Source organism: Mangifera indica, unplaced genomic scaffold, assembly GCF_011075055.1.
Source record: "Mangifera indica cultivar Alphonso unplaced genomic scaffold, CATAS_Mindica_2.1 Un_0018, whole genome shotgun sequence".
Lineage (NCBI taxonomy): Eukaryota > Viridiplantae > Streptophyta > Magnoliopsida > Sapindales > Anacardiaceae > Mangifera > Mangifera indica.
In genome coordinates this window covers 295,673-308,210 of record NW_025401110.1, presented here as the reverse complement: position 1 = coordinate 308,210, position 12,538 = coordinate 295,673, and the positions used below count along the sequence as shown (strand labels likewise).

Genomic DNA, 12,538 nt, shown 5'->3' with positions numbered 1-12,538 from the left:
TAGTTTTTTTCTTTATTTATGTAATGAAGTATCAATTATTTAATTAAAATATTTAAAATTATGTTTTATACATTTTATATGATTTATATTTAAAAAATTAGGTAAATATTTGATATTAAAAAAATACAAAATAATTTGATAATAAATTAAACTGATCAAACTGTAAATCAATGAAATGATTAGTTTGATCACTGAGATGGTTTTAAAAACATTGATTTTAATGGCATTACTAATCTTGGCAACATTACAATATTAATACGAAGTTATGGTTTTTTTATATTATTAGTGTTAAAGTAATTTTAATTTCATATAAATGTAATTCAAGTTTTTCCATTTGATTTGAGCGACGAAATCTTATGCTCTTTAAATAAAATTATGCGTACTATTTTAAATATATAAAATATTTGATTTGATTTGAATAATGAAATTTTATGTTATTATATGATTAATTAATTTTAAATTAAATATATAATAATACTCAATCATATAATAATATATAAAAATATATATATATTTAGATATTCCAAATAGGTATTATAATATTACCCTTATTTTTGTATCTTTGAGTTCTGTCATTGGTCGATTCACTAAAGGAGCGATTATAAGGTGGCTAAACTCTGTCCAATGGTGACATCTTGCCTTTGCTGATGATGAAATTTGATTTGTTTAGTATTGGGTGGTCCAGCATTCACGCAAATACCATATAGAAGACACGTGGTGAAATGCTAATTGGTGTTTACATTTTAGGCTTTGGAGCAGATGAGATGCCAACTCTTTAGATCTCCCTAACCTCCTCTAGTTTCAAAATTATCTTTCACGCCATAGACATTAGACAATCAGAAATAATTGAAACTTCTCCTTGCATTATCTCTTAACCTCCTTCAATGTTCAGAAATTTAACGGAGATTTACGAGACCGAGAGTGTTGTGAAACCGAATTGTTATTAGACAATATAGGGTTATTTCTTATTAGAGATGGCAAACCTGTCTCTATATTTGCAAAAGATATCAATCTCTGCTTCTGACTCGTTTCTGTTATGAGGATGACAAATATTTTTCATCTTTTTTCCATAAAAAGAAACTTTTCCTCATTTCCATCCTCAGGAAATTTTTTTTTTCTTATACCCTTTAAACACAACATAAACATATTAAATAATAAAATTAATTAAAATTAAAATCAATCCATTATTTCAACTATCATATATATTAACCACCTTAATATGTGAGGATATTTTTCGTCTCTTTTCTTTTTTATTAGAAAATCTCCTCCTCATTATAGTCGGAGAGAGTCGAAAATCCTAAATTCGAATCAAAATTATCATCTCTATTTCTGATAGATTTTTAGTAATTAAAGATGCATATCAAATTAACAGTTTTTGTCAAGTAATCCAAATTTTTGATCGGCCATGGTCCTTCGATGACTTCTTCAATGGAGCGTCGACTTAAGAAGTTGAGTGTACAGTACAGTATAATCGATGACACTTTTCATTTATAAAATAATGTTAGTCTATTTCAATTAGAATTTGATTACAAAAATTAATTATTTTTATTTTACTTAATTGTCAAATTGATACGTAACCCATAAACTAAGTGTATTTTTAATTGGATACTCAATGATATATCATCGTATAATTGTATGATTTTAAATTACGAATTAAATAATATTCAATCATATGATAATATATCATTTAATATCTAATTATGTATTTAAAATCAGATACACATAACGTTACTCTAATATATAAATATAATTTTAAATACATGCTTGTTTCAAAAAACAAAATTATATGGGAGCTTATATTACATTATTAATGGTTAATTTGGAAAAAAAAAAATAAAAGATGGAAATTTGTATATTCCAATTCAACAATTTTATTTTTATTAGCAACAAAATTGCATAAAATGGAAAATTTTACCACATAAATTTTAACATAAAATAAATTCATTTATCAAATTAAAAAAAAAAAGAAACTAGGATCTAGTCTTTATTTTTTTATACAAATATATGTTTATTTATATGAATTATTCAAACCCACAACCATGGTATTAATAATAAAAATTAATTAATTTAATCTTTTTTTAATCATCAAAACAATTTTACCTCACATTTTATACATTACAATTGAAGTGAAATTTTTTTTATCAAAATTGCCCTTATATACAAATGTTATTTCATTATATTTTTTTCGTTTCACCTATTCATTCTTCCCATTAACCATGTTATCTCTCGTCAAAATTATCCTTATATACAAATATTGAAACTGTTACTATTGTCCAAAAATATAGATTTTTTGTAAAGAAGGTTTAAATTTTGAATTTTAATTAGTAAATTGATTATTTTTTTAGTTTAAATTGGTTGTTAAATCACAAATGCAACAATTTTCACCTCGCATGTGTTAAAATCCCAATAGGGCGTGTGCCTATCCTGTACCTAGCACTATTCTATGGGTAAATTGGTGAGTTGGTTAGACGCTTAGGGGGTGAATTGATATTTGTTAGACTTCATCTAGAACGGTTCGTAGGACTATTTTAATACTGTTCATGGGGGTATTATTCACAATACTGTTTATAATAAGTTTTTTTTTAATTTTATTTGACTTTAATTTTAAACAATAAAAATAAAAAGAGGGAAAAAGAAAAGACAGAACGTTGCCGTTTCGATAAATCGCCGCCTGAAAGTGAGCCAAAGAAAAGGAGAGGAAAACACATTGACATCCCACTCCTCATCCCCGATTGGCCAGACCCACTTTTACCAAATGCCAAAGCCACACCACCCCTTCCTTCTCTCTCTCCAGACAAACCCTAACAATCTCCCTTCCTTTTCTCCGATTCACCTACTGACGATGATCTGATTCCAAATCTCCCTAGATCTGATTCCCTCGGTCTGTTCCTCTTACCTCAACTTCTATTTTCAGCGTTATTTATTTATTGTATTTTTTTCTCGATTTCTGTAATTTAATTGATTTGATTTTATTATTTTGTGCGTTTTCGTTTACGTTGCTTTAGTGGATCGGATTTTGTTTTGCTGTTGACTTTTTCCTTTGATTTTTATTTTTTATTTTTTTAAAGTTTGTTTGCTCGGTTTCGTAGAAACTCTAGGTGTTTTTTGGGGTTATGGAGATTGACGTAAGGCGGTAATCGAAATAACCGAGGATTATCGGTTATTTTTATTTATGTTTGTCTTGAAATTATGATGGATTGATTTTGATTTTATGAACTGGAAAATTTAATGGACCTTATATGTGGGTCTAATTATTTCTTTAATGGTGATTGGTGGAAGATAATTTTGTATTGTTTGATTTTTTTTCGTTTGTGTACGTTATTTAATTTCTTAGGTTTTCTTGCTTTCGATCCTGGAAACTAAAAGTTGTTTAGGAGTCTTTCTGATGTTGATGTTGTGCAGATTTAATGTAATTTGAAGTTGGCCGAATATATTTGATGGATGATGATAGTGCAGATGGATAAAATGTCTGCTCCTTCGTCAAGGGAGCTTGTGCAGCGTCTTTATGAAAAGGTATCATTTGTTTTATTCTCACATTCCTCTTCAATTCAACTATGACTTATTACATCTTAATAATAATGACATTAGTAGTATGTCATTAGATTTTGTTAAAATTATGCTTTGGATGGACCTCTATATCCAGTCCTCCCTCTCTCATATTTGTATCTGCAGAACATTTTTCTATGAATGCATGGTGTGCAACATTTGATTTTTTTTTGTTTGTATACAGAACATTGAGTTGGAAAATAAGCGGCGAAAGTCAGCCCAGGCACGTGTTCCTTCAGATCCCAATGCCTGGCAACAGATGCGTGAGAATTATGAAACAATAATTCTTGAGGACTATGCTTTTTCTGAGCAGCACAATATCGAATTTGCATTATGGCAGTTACATTACAAACGGATTGAGGAACTGAGAGCACATTATAGTGCTGCTATATCTGCCACTAGCTCAAACACATCTCTGGGTGTGAAAGTACCTGCACGACCTGATCGAGTTCCAAAGATTAGACTGCAGTTCAAAACCTTTCTTGCGGAGGCAACTGGTTTTTATCATGAACTTATATTGAAGATAAGAGCAAAGTATGGGCTTCCTTTGGGGTATTTTTCCGAGGATTCTGAGAATCGAATTACCATGGACAAAGATGGGAAGAAACATGCTGAGTTGAAGAAAGGTTTGGTATCTTGTCATCGCTGTCTGATATACTTGGGTGACCTTGCAAGGTACAAAGGATTATATGGGGAGGGTGATTCCAAATCTCGCGAATATGCAGCAGCTTTGAGTTACTATTTGCAATCTGCATCTCTGGTACCCTCAAGTGGGAACCCCCATCATCAGGTTTGGCTTTCTTTTTCAATATGATTTTTTGAAATTTAAGTTCTATTGTCATATGTTTTTCTTGTATGATCTAGATTTGTCATATTTATCTGTGCTGATTTTTTTTTTTTTTTGATGGTATACTCCAGCTTGCTATATTGGCCTCTTATTCAGGTGATGAATTGACTGTTGTCTATCGTTATTTTCGGAGTTTGGCTGTTGATACACCCTGTACAACTGCAAGGGATAACTTGATTGTATTATTTGAGAAGGTATTTTCTTCATTAACCAGATAATAAAGTTAAATGGTGTGAAGTCAATGTGTTTTCTTTTTCACTTATTCTGTTTTTATAGGTGGGTAAAGATATGTATATGATATTGTTTTCTTGATGTGGCTTTTCTGGAGGAAGTGTAATGGAATATTTACATAATTTTCTGTGTATTCTTCTAGATGTGTCATTGTCCCTGTATCTTGATTGTATTTGGAGTTTTGAAAGTGGTGTAGATTATTACTGTTTTATCATTTATGTCATCTGTCATATCTCTCATCATGACTGTTGGTGTGTCTTGACTTAATATCTTAGGGTTAAGTAAGGTTGATTGTTCAGTATCTCTTTTGTAACAATGCTCCGATAACTCTTTGCAAGATTTTATATAATAGTGCATTTGCTGACTTGCAAAATGTTTAACAAACATCAATCCTCTTTTTGAGTTCATGATATCAATACTTTTTGGACAAGCAAGAAAGTTTGGAGCATTAACAATATCTGAGATGGTATTCTTACATTATAGATTAATGCTGTAGTATCCGATACATTTGTCCTTGCATTGAATAAATGAACAGAATAATGATCAATATGCAGTTGGCTACGTATATATTTCATTGTTTGAATTTAAATGGCTTGAGTATTTGAGTGCATTGAGTACTATGAAACTTCATGGGTATGGTTAGTCTAGTTGTTTTGTGCAAATGTTTTGAGTTTTATTCTATATATACATATTTTGTTCTTCATTTTATTATTCTACATGGTATTATTATTTATTTGGTACCTTATTTTTGCGGCAGAACCGTCAGATTTACTCTCAGATGTTCAGGGACGTTAAGTTGTCTACTGCCAAGGAACATCGACGCAAAGGAAGAGGAAAAAGTGAAGCAAAACTTGCATCTAAAGATACTGATGTGGAGCCCATTTCTGTGACGGAAAGTGTGCCTAGCATACAGGAGAAGCTTAAATCATTTTGCACCCGCTTTGTGCGTGTAAATGGCATTCTTTTCACTCGTACAAGGTATTTAGACTTTGGAAATCTAGATTTGTTTATATTATACAGTATTCCCTGATTTTTGATATTGTCCTTACTTGAACTTTTTCTGCTCAGTCTTGAGACATTTGCAGATGTTCTTGCTTTTGTTAGTAGTGGATTATGTGATCTTCTTTCATCTGGACCAGAGGAGGAGCTGAGCTTTGGATCAGATGCAGCTGAGAATGCTCTTTTTATTGTTAGGCTTATCTCCATCCTTGTATTCACAGTTCATAATTTGAAGAAGGAAAGTGAAAATCAGACTTATGCAGAAATCGTACAGCGTGCCGCACTTCTTCAGAATGCTTTCACTGCAGTGTATGAGTTAATGGGGCATGTAATGAAGAGATGTACTCAGCTGAGGGATCCATCTTCAAGTATTCTGTTACCTGGTGTTCTGGTCTTTGTTGAGTGGTTGGCTTGCTGTCCAGAGATTGCTTTAGGCAGTGATGATGATGAGAAGCAGGCAACTGTCCGAACACATTTTTGGAATCAGTGCATATCCTTCCTGAATAAGATGCTGTCACTTGGGCCAATGTCCATGGATGATGATGAAGACATGACTTGTTTTTTCAACATGAGCAGGTATGATGAAGGGGAAACTGAAAACCGACTGGCATTGTGGGAGGACTTTGAGTTGAGAGGATTCTTACCTCTTCTTCCTGCACAGACTATCTTGGATTTTTCACGGAAACGCTCCTTTGGAGGTGATGGCAATAAGGAAAGGAAAGCTCGTATGAAAAGGATTCTAGCTGCTGGGAAGGCTTTGGCAACCGTAGTTACCATTGACCAAAAGACAGTATTTTTTGATTCAAGGGCGAAGAAATTTGTTATTGGTGTTGAGCCTTTGGATGATGTAACGTTCAGCTCCTACACAAACATGTCCAAATCAAATGATATAATAGGAGAAAATCAAACTGAGAAAAAGATGAATTTGGGTGTTGTGCATGTGAACCCACAGCTTTACGTGGATGGGGAGGAGGATGAAGTGATTGTTTTTAAGCCAGTAGTGACAGAGAAGAGAGCTGATCTGATTGGCTCAAACCAGATGACCTTTGATGGCTCGAAGCCTGGTCATAGTGCATCCGCTGGTGACCTGCAATTGTACAGTGGTCCTGTTTCGGCTCCTATAGCTAACCTTTGTCAGCCAGCTATTACTCTTGATAATAGTTCACAAGATCCTGTATCTGTTGCTAGTATCCTACCTCAGCAGTGCCAGCCATTTCAATTGCATACTTCAAACCGTTTAATGGAAGAAGAGGCTTCTCTTGCTAATAGCTTTAAAGGTTTGAGGGTCACAGAAAATGGGCATGTCTTGAAACATGATTTGCAGGAAAATATGGGTGTTTCGCTTCCAGCGGTAGGGCTGGTTCCAATTCAACAATCTGTTAATGCTAGTACTAGTAGTTTGTTCTACAGTCATTTGAAAGGGCCAGAAGCTATGATTCCACCCAAGATTGATGCAGTTGCATCTTCTGGAGTGGCTTTTGACAGTTTGGCTGTAAAAGCTTCATCAGCTTTGCCAGCAGGCCAGAGGAAAAATCCAGTTAGCCGCCCAGTTCGGTATCTTGGACCTCCACCTGGCTTCAGTCCTGTTCCAACCAAACAAGTGACTCTACCAACTCTAGGTTCAGACTTGACCAGTGAGAATCCTCTAATGGATGATTACAGCTGGTTGGATGGATATCAGTTGCCATCTTCAACAGGAGGCCTTAGTTCCATCAATTATCCATTGCATGCAAACCCTCAGTATATTGGTAACAGTAATGGTATGACTGGGACAGTCAGCTTTCCTTTTCCTGGAAAACAATCTCCAGCAATGCAGTTCCAGGTTGAAAAGCAGAAGGGTTGGCAGGATTTCCAGACTCTTGAGCATCTAAAATTACAGAATGATCAGCAGCTGCAGCAACAGCAGCAACAACTCGTTAATGGAAACCAGCGGTTTGCTCTGCCTGAGCAATATCATGGACAGTCTATCTGGGCCAGTCGTTATTTTGTGTGATATCAGTTGAAATCATAGCTGGTAAGATGTCAGCTAATACTGATCTGGCTTTGAATTACTTATTTTCTTTTTAATATAATTAAAAAATACAACTTTTAACTTTTATAAGTTTCTCTATTCTAATTTATATATTTTGTTGTTCTTGAAGTTATTGAGAATGATTCTGGTTGAAGTAGCTGCATTCTTTTGCTACCATGTTCAAACTCCAACTTTGAGGTCTTCTCAGTGTTGAATTTTATTTTGTTGGAGCATTGGTGGCCTTGCCTTTTTGCGGGCACTTGCTACTACAGAAGTGAGTATTTAATACTTCGTTAATGAATAAATGTGTTCATCAGTGTGCATGAGTTCATGCATATGCTTTAAACGTAATTGCATACCTTTGTTCCAGTTATGACTCGTGAATTTATGTAAATCAAGAGCCTTTACATTTATCAGAGTTTTTTTCCATTGGAAAATATGGAAGATGTAGAAGTAATATGATTTCTCTTGTCATTTTCTGTCTTCACTGGGGGGCTTTTGGCCTAGGCTCAAGACTGGGTGAATTCTTTTTGTGCTTTAGATCTTCGTATTGTAGGTATGATATCTAAAGAGGACTAACTACTCACCTTTTACATTTTCTCTTGATAAAAAATCCACACACAAAATGTTGTCTTAATTTTGTACCTAAAGATAGAAGTTAGAGCTACAAAACAATCTTTGAAATTTTAATGCATTGAAAACAGTAATTATTTTTCTTTCTTTTCTTTCCATTTGCTTATAACCAATCAGCATGTCAGATATGTTAGGCTTTTTTCTTTGTTTAGTGACCCTTAGATTCACATTCTGTATCTAGTTTCATAATCACATATGTTTTGCTTGATGTCTTTTTGATACAGTTTCACTGAGCTCTTTTGGCTGGGGAAGAGAAATATTGAAACATCTTCTGGTGAGAAGTTTGTAAGAAGTAATGAAGGCCTTAGGGGGTTACGAGGGTGGAGAATAGAATGTGTCAATATGATCATTATTGGTTTTGAAGCTTGTCTCAAGGAGTGGTTAAAAATAAGATGGGTCTATTCACTATGCTTCTTAACTTTTGTAATGGTCACCATGTTGGAGTTGCGACTACCAGCAACCAATTATATAATAATGCAATGCATTCGACCAGTTATATGAAAGACTATAGCATCAGGGGTCATGTACTTATTAGGAAGGCTTGGCTCACAGGTATGTTTGGTTGGGTATCTGAACTTGGATGGTTCGGTGGGGTTTGTGATTGAAGAAGAGCAGAACATATATCATATTTAATATGTTGATAACAAATGTTATGTTACATTTTTATGCTATCATCTTGCTTGCGTATTGTAATTGAGGCAGAAGGCTGAGTAGCCGCTATCACCTTCTTTAGCTTAAATAAGCATGTGAATTGACACTAGCTGTGTTAATGGTGAAACTATGCTGATGTCTAGAGTTTTCACTTATATCTTTTTCATTACTGTTATTGTTTGATGATTTATATTAGTGCGCTTATCATTTGCCACTGAATCTTGTATGATTGTATTTAGGGTTGGATTTAAGTCAAATTCGAAACTCAAACTCAAACTCGCTTCAATGGAGTCAAGTTAGAGTTTGAGCTAGAACTTGTTTCAAAAATGTTTGAGCTAGATTTGTTTGAAAGAAGTTGAGTTTAAATTTAGTTTGAGTTTGAGCTTTCGGTTTAATACTAAAATAATATCGTTTTAATGTGTATTAGACAAAACAATATCGTTTTAATTGATTTGAATCGAATTTTTAAGCTCATTTTTACCTTTTTTTTTTTTTTAAGTGTGAATTTTTATGTGCAAAACAAGGAAAAGGTTGTTGCATTGTTGATTTCTCCTTTTTATTGTTTACATTGTAGAGATTAATGGAGGTGTCATGAATATGGATTTAAAGGTCTTCGATTTTAGGGTTTATTTGAGATTTAGATTAAGTTGCATGGTTTGTTGTTAAGTTGTAGGAAGACAAGGTAATTGGGCAAAAAAATCGTTCATCTTCTTTGTTTTTTCCTGTATGCGTTATTCGCAAACTAGTATGCGCATCACGAATATTGAGAACAAATGAAGGTGGGTTGAAATAATAATTCAACCAAGTCATGAATTTATTCCAAGCACCAGACTGACTCCAGTGGATGCAGCGAGCAATAATTCGACAGAGGAATTTCAACAAAGTCATGAATTCAATTAACATTCACAGCCTAACAAAATTTCAGAAAAATCATCCAACAGCCAAGGGGGATAACCATCCTACTTACCTGCTTTTTCCGACAGGACTCGGGCAGCCTTAAGCTGCTTCTTTTTCTTCTTCTTGTGCTGCCGCGGTGGCCCTTTTCTTGGCTGCCATTGGTTGCTTTTATCTCCCTTTCTTATTTTCTTTCGGAGTCCAGCAACCAGATGAGTGCAGGGAGTTTTGGCAGCTGGTTTCTTCCTCGTCTTCAAGGTTCTTGGCTGCCAAAATTCTTCTCAAGACTGCCAGAAGTCCAGTCCTTCTTCACCGACTATTTCTTCTTCCACAACTCTCTCTCTCCTCACTAATCAAAGTGGCGAAAGTCCCTTCAATTTTGGTGGGAGGCTTCTCATATAGGCAGACCATTTTTAACGAAACTAAGACTCATCATGGAGTCTTCAGTAAAATTAAATAAATAATAATCCACCAATTGGGCTTTGCATCCATGGGCCGATGATTAGGCCCAAAACAATGTCTCACGCTTGTTTTTAGTTCAATCGGAATTCCATGTTTTATTTTGGCCAAAATTTGATTTGAATCTAACTCGGCTCTAAATTAAAATTTGGGAAAGAAGAATGACTCTAAAACTTGCTTGAGAGTATTACACATGTTTACAAATTTTGGCACGTGACCGATGATTATCTTTTGTCTGAAGGGGTAAGTTGATTTTTGCATAAACAGTTGCGTATTGGATTGACAATTAAATCACTATAATTGGAAGTTGTTATAAATAACTGAAAATTAAGCCATAGAAAATGAGATTATGTTATATTGCTTACATGCATTGTTATGTGATTTTGTCTCTCGTAAAACCATCTCTTATTAATTCAACAAGCACAATTATTGATAACCCTTTAACACTCATAACTGGTGTATTGAATGATTCAATGTTTGTCATGATTCACGTCATAAATGTGCCCTTATCTGTCACTTGAAGCTAGTATATAGTTCAAGATTCGCATCATAAATTACTTTTTATTAAACACGTCAATTAAATTAGATCGAGTCAAATAAAAGTTAGACTTTAAGCCTAAAAATAAAACATGCCTAATACTTTAATGTGTCGGATTTAGTCTATGAATCTTTTGAGCCAAACTATAAGTCTAGCTGTTAAACCCATAGACCAGCCCGATCCAACCCTATTATTATTTAAATATTAAAAAAATAAAAAAAAAATTAAATAGCAATTGACTTATGCAGCAAACAAAAGCCAATTGCCTTATGCAATTTTGTCTGCTACAGAAGTCAGAACGGCTTCTATCACACAGGCAGAAGCCGTTTTTTTATTTATTTATTTTTCCTCATATACAAACAACCCAAATATTCTTTTATGTTCAAATTTTCTCTATTTTCTAATTTTATTTACAAATCTCTATATCTCAATTCTTTAATTATATTTTTAATTATATTTTCTCTCATCAACTCTTTTTCAAAAACTATCTAAATTCATAAACAATAATTTTCTATATTTATAATTTCGTTTTTATTACAAAATAATTAGAATAAAATATTCTGCATCACAAATGAAAGATTATAAATAAAATATTTAGAGTACTGCCTTTGATTTTAATAATTAAAAAATAATTTATATTTAAAATTTTAATTATTTTTTTAAAATTTATTTAAATAAATCAAGTCAACCCTATATATATAAAGCCAAACTTTGAGCCTTAAAAATTTTATTGGTCAACTGGACTTAAAAGCCCATCATTATACAGGTGTAAGAGCCGACCCATGGACACCTCTACCTCATTGAATTTCAAAATCAGACATTCTACAGGCTCTAGTCACTTTCCAGTATAAGTCAACTAGTATCTTTGTTGTTTTGTATTTGACTTGTAGGTTGGCCTTCAGGTGGTGACAATAGCAACAGTAGTGCACCTGCGATAAAACATGTGGCCACAATTATATCACCAATACCATTATGGCAAATTATGGCAACCGAAATTACCCTTTTTAGCATCAGGTTAAACCCAGAACTGTTATCCAAGTAAACAGTGTCTTGGAAATTTGACCGACAGGTATATGTATACAAGGCAAAACAAAGAAGGTAAAAAAAAAAGGTCGTCAAAGCAGCTTTTGTCGAAATTTACTAGCTCGTGAAAAAAGAAACACTCAACAAGAGGCAGCCACATGGAAAATTTATAGCAATGGAAGACTGAATATAATCTGACATCGCGTGCACCCACTTGGACTAACCCTTCCGATTCATAGCGGCAGCAGCGCAGTAACGCCCACAACATTGCCAAAGCCGACTCTTGAAAGGTAGCTTGAGTAAGTATTTTTAAAACTAGATCGAATTGATTAATTAAACTATGAATCAAATTATAATTCGGTCTCATTTTATAATCAGATTCGATTTATATATAAATATTAATTTATTTGAAATTTAATCAAATTTGGTATAACCGTTGAAAAAAAAAACTATTTAAAACCAATAATTTGTAAATGGTTTTTTCATTATCTATGTGATAGAATGTCAATTGTTTAATTAACATATTTGAAACTACATTTTATATACGTTATATCTTTTATACTTAAAAAATGTGATACATATTTAATATTATTTAAAAAGTATATAATAATTTGATAATAGATTGAACTGGTTGGTTGTCCTATTGAACCAGTTGAATCGTAAACCAATGAGATGATCAGTTCAATCACCAGTCTAATTTTAAAAA

The 12,538-nt window shown here is 33.2% G+C and overlaps 1 protein-coding gene across 1 annotated transcript; it reads left to right on the top strand.

Annotated features, from left to right (window-relative positions):
- Positions 1-2,697: 2,697 nt before the first annotated feature.
- LOC123205880 (protein SMG7-like) lies at positions 2,698-9,073 on the top strand. The gene is made up of 8 exons (XM_044622935.1): positions 2,698-2,881; positions 3,403-3,513; positions 3,731-4,336; positions 4,465-4,587; positions 5,382-5,602; positions 5,693-7,637; positions 7,765-7,908; positions 8,492-9,073. Exons 2-6 carry the CDS (start codon positions 3,442-3,444, stop codon positions 7,614-7,616), a joined length of 2,946 nt encoding a protein of 981 aa, XP_044478870.1. The 5' UTR covers positions 2,698-2,881; positions 3,403-3,441; the 3' UTR covers positions 7,617-7,637; positions 7,765-7,908; positions 8,492-9,073.
- The last annotated feature ends 3,465 nt before the right edge of the window (positions 9,074-12,538 follow it).

Bases quoted from the DNA above. Each gene is read 5' to 3' on its own strand.
- LOC123205880 (XM_044622935.1), top strand. From the start codon at position 3,442: ATGATGATAGTGCAGATGGATAAAATGTCTGCTCCTTCGTCAAGGGAG. The intron at 4,337-4,464 runs GTTTGGCTTTCT...GGTATACTCCAG, and splicing joins GTGGGAACCCCCATCATCAG to CTTGCTATATTGGCCTCTTA. The intron at 4,588-5,381 runs GTATTTTCTTCA...TTTTTGCGGCAG, and splicing joins TGATTGTATTATTTGAGAAG to AACCGTCAGATTTACTCTCA.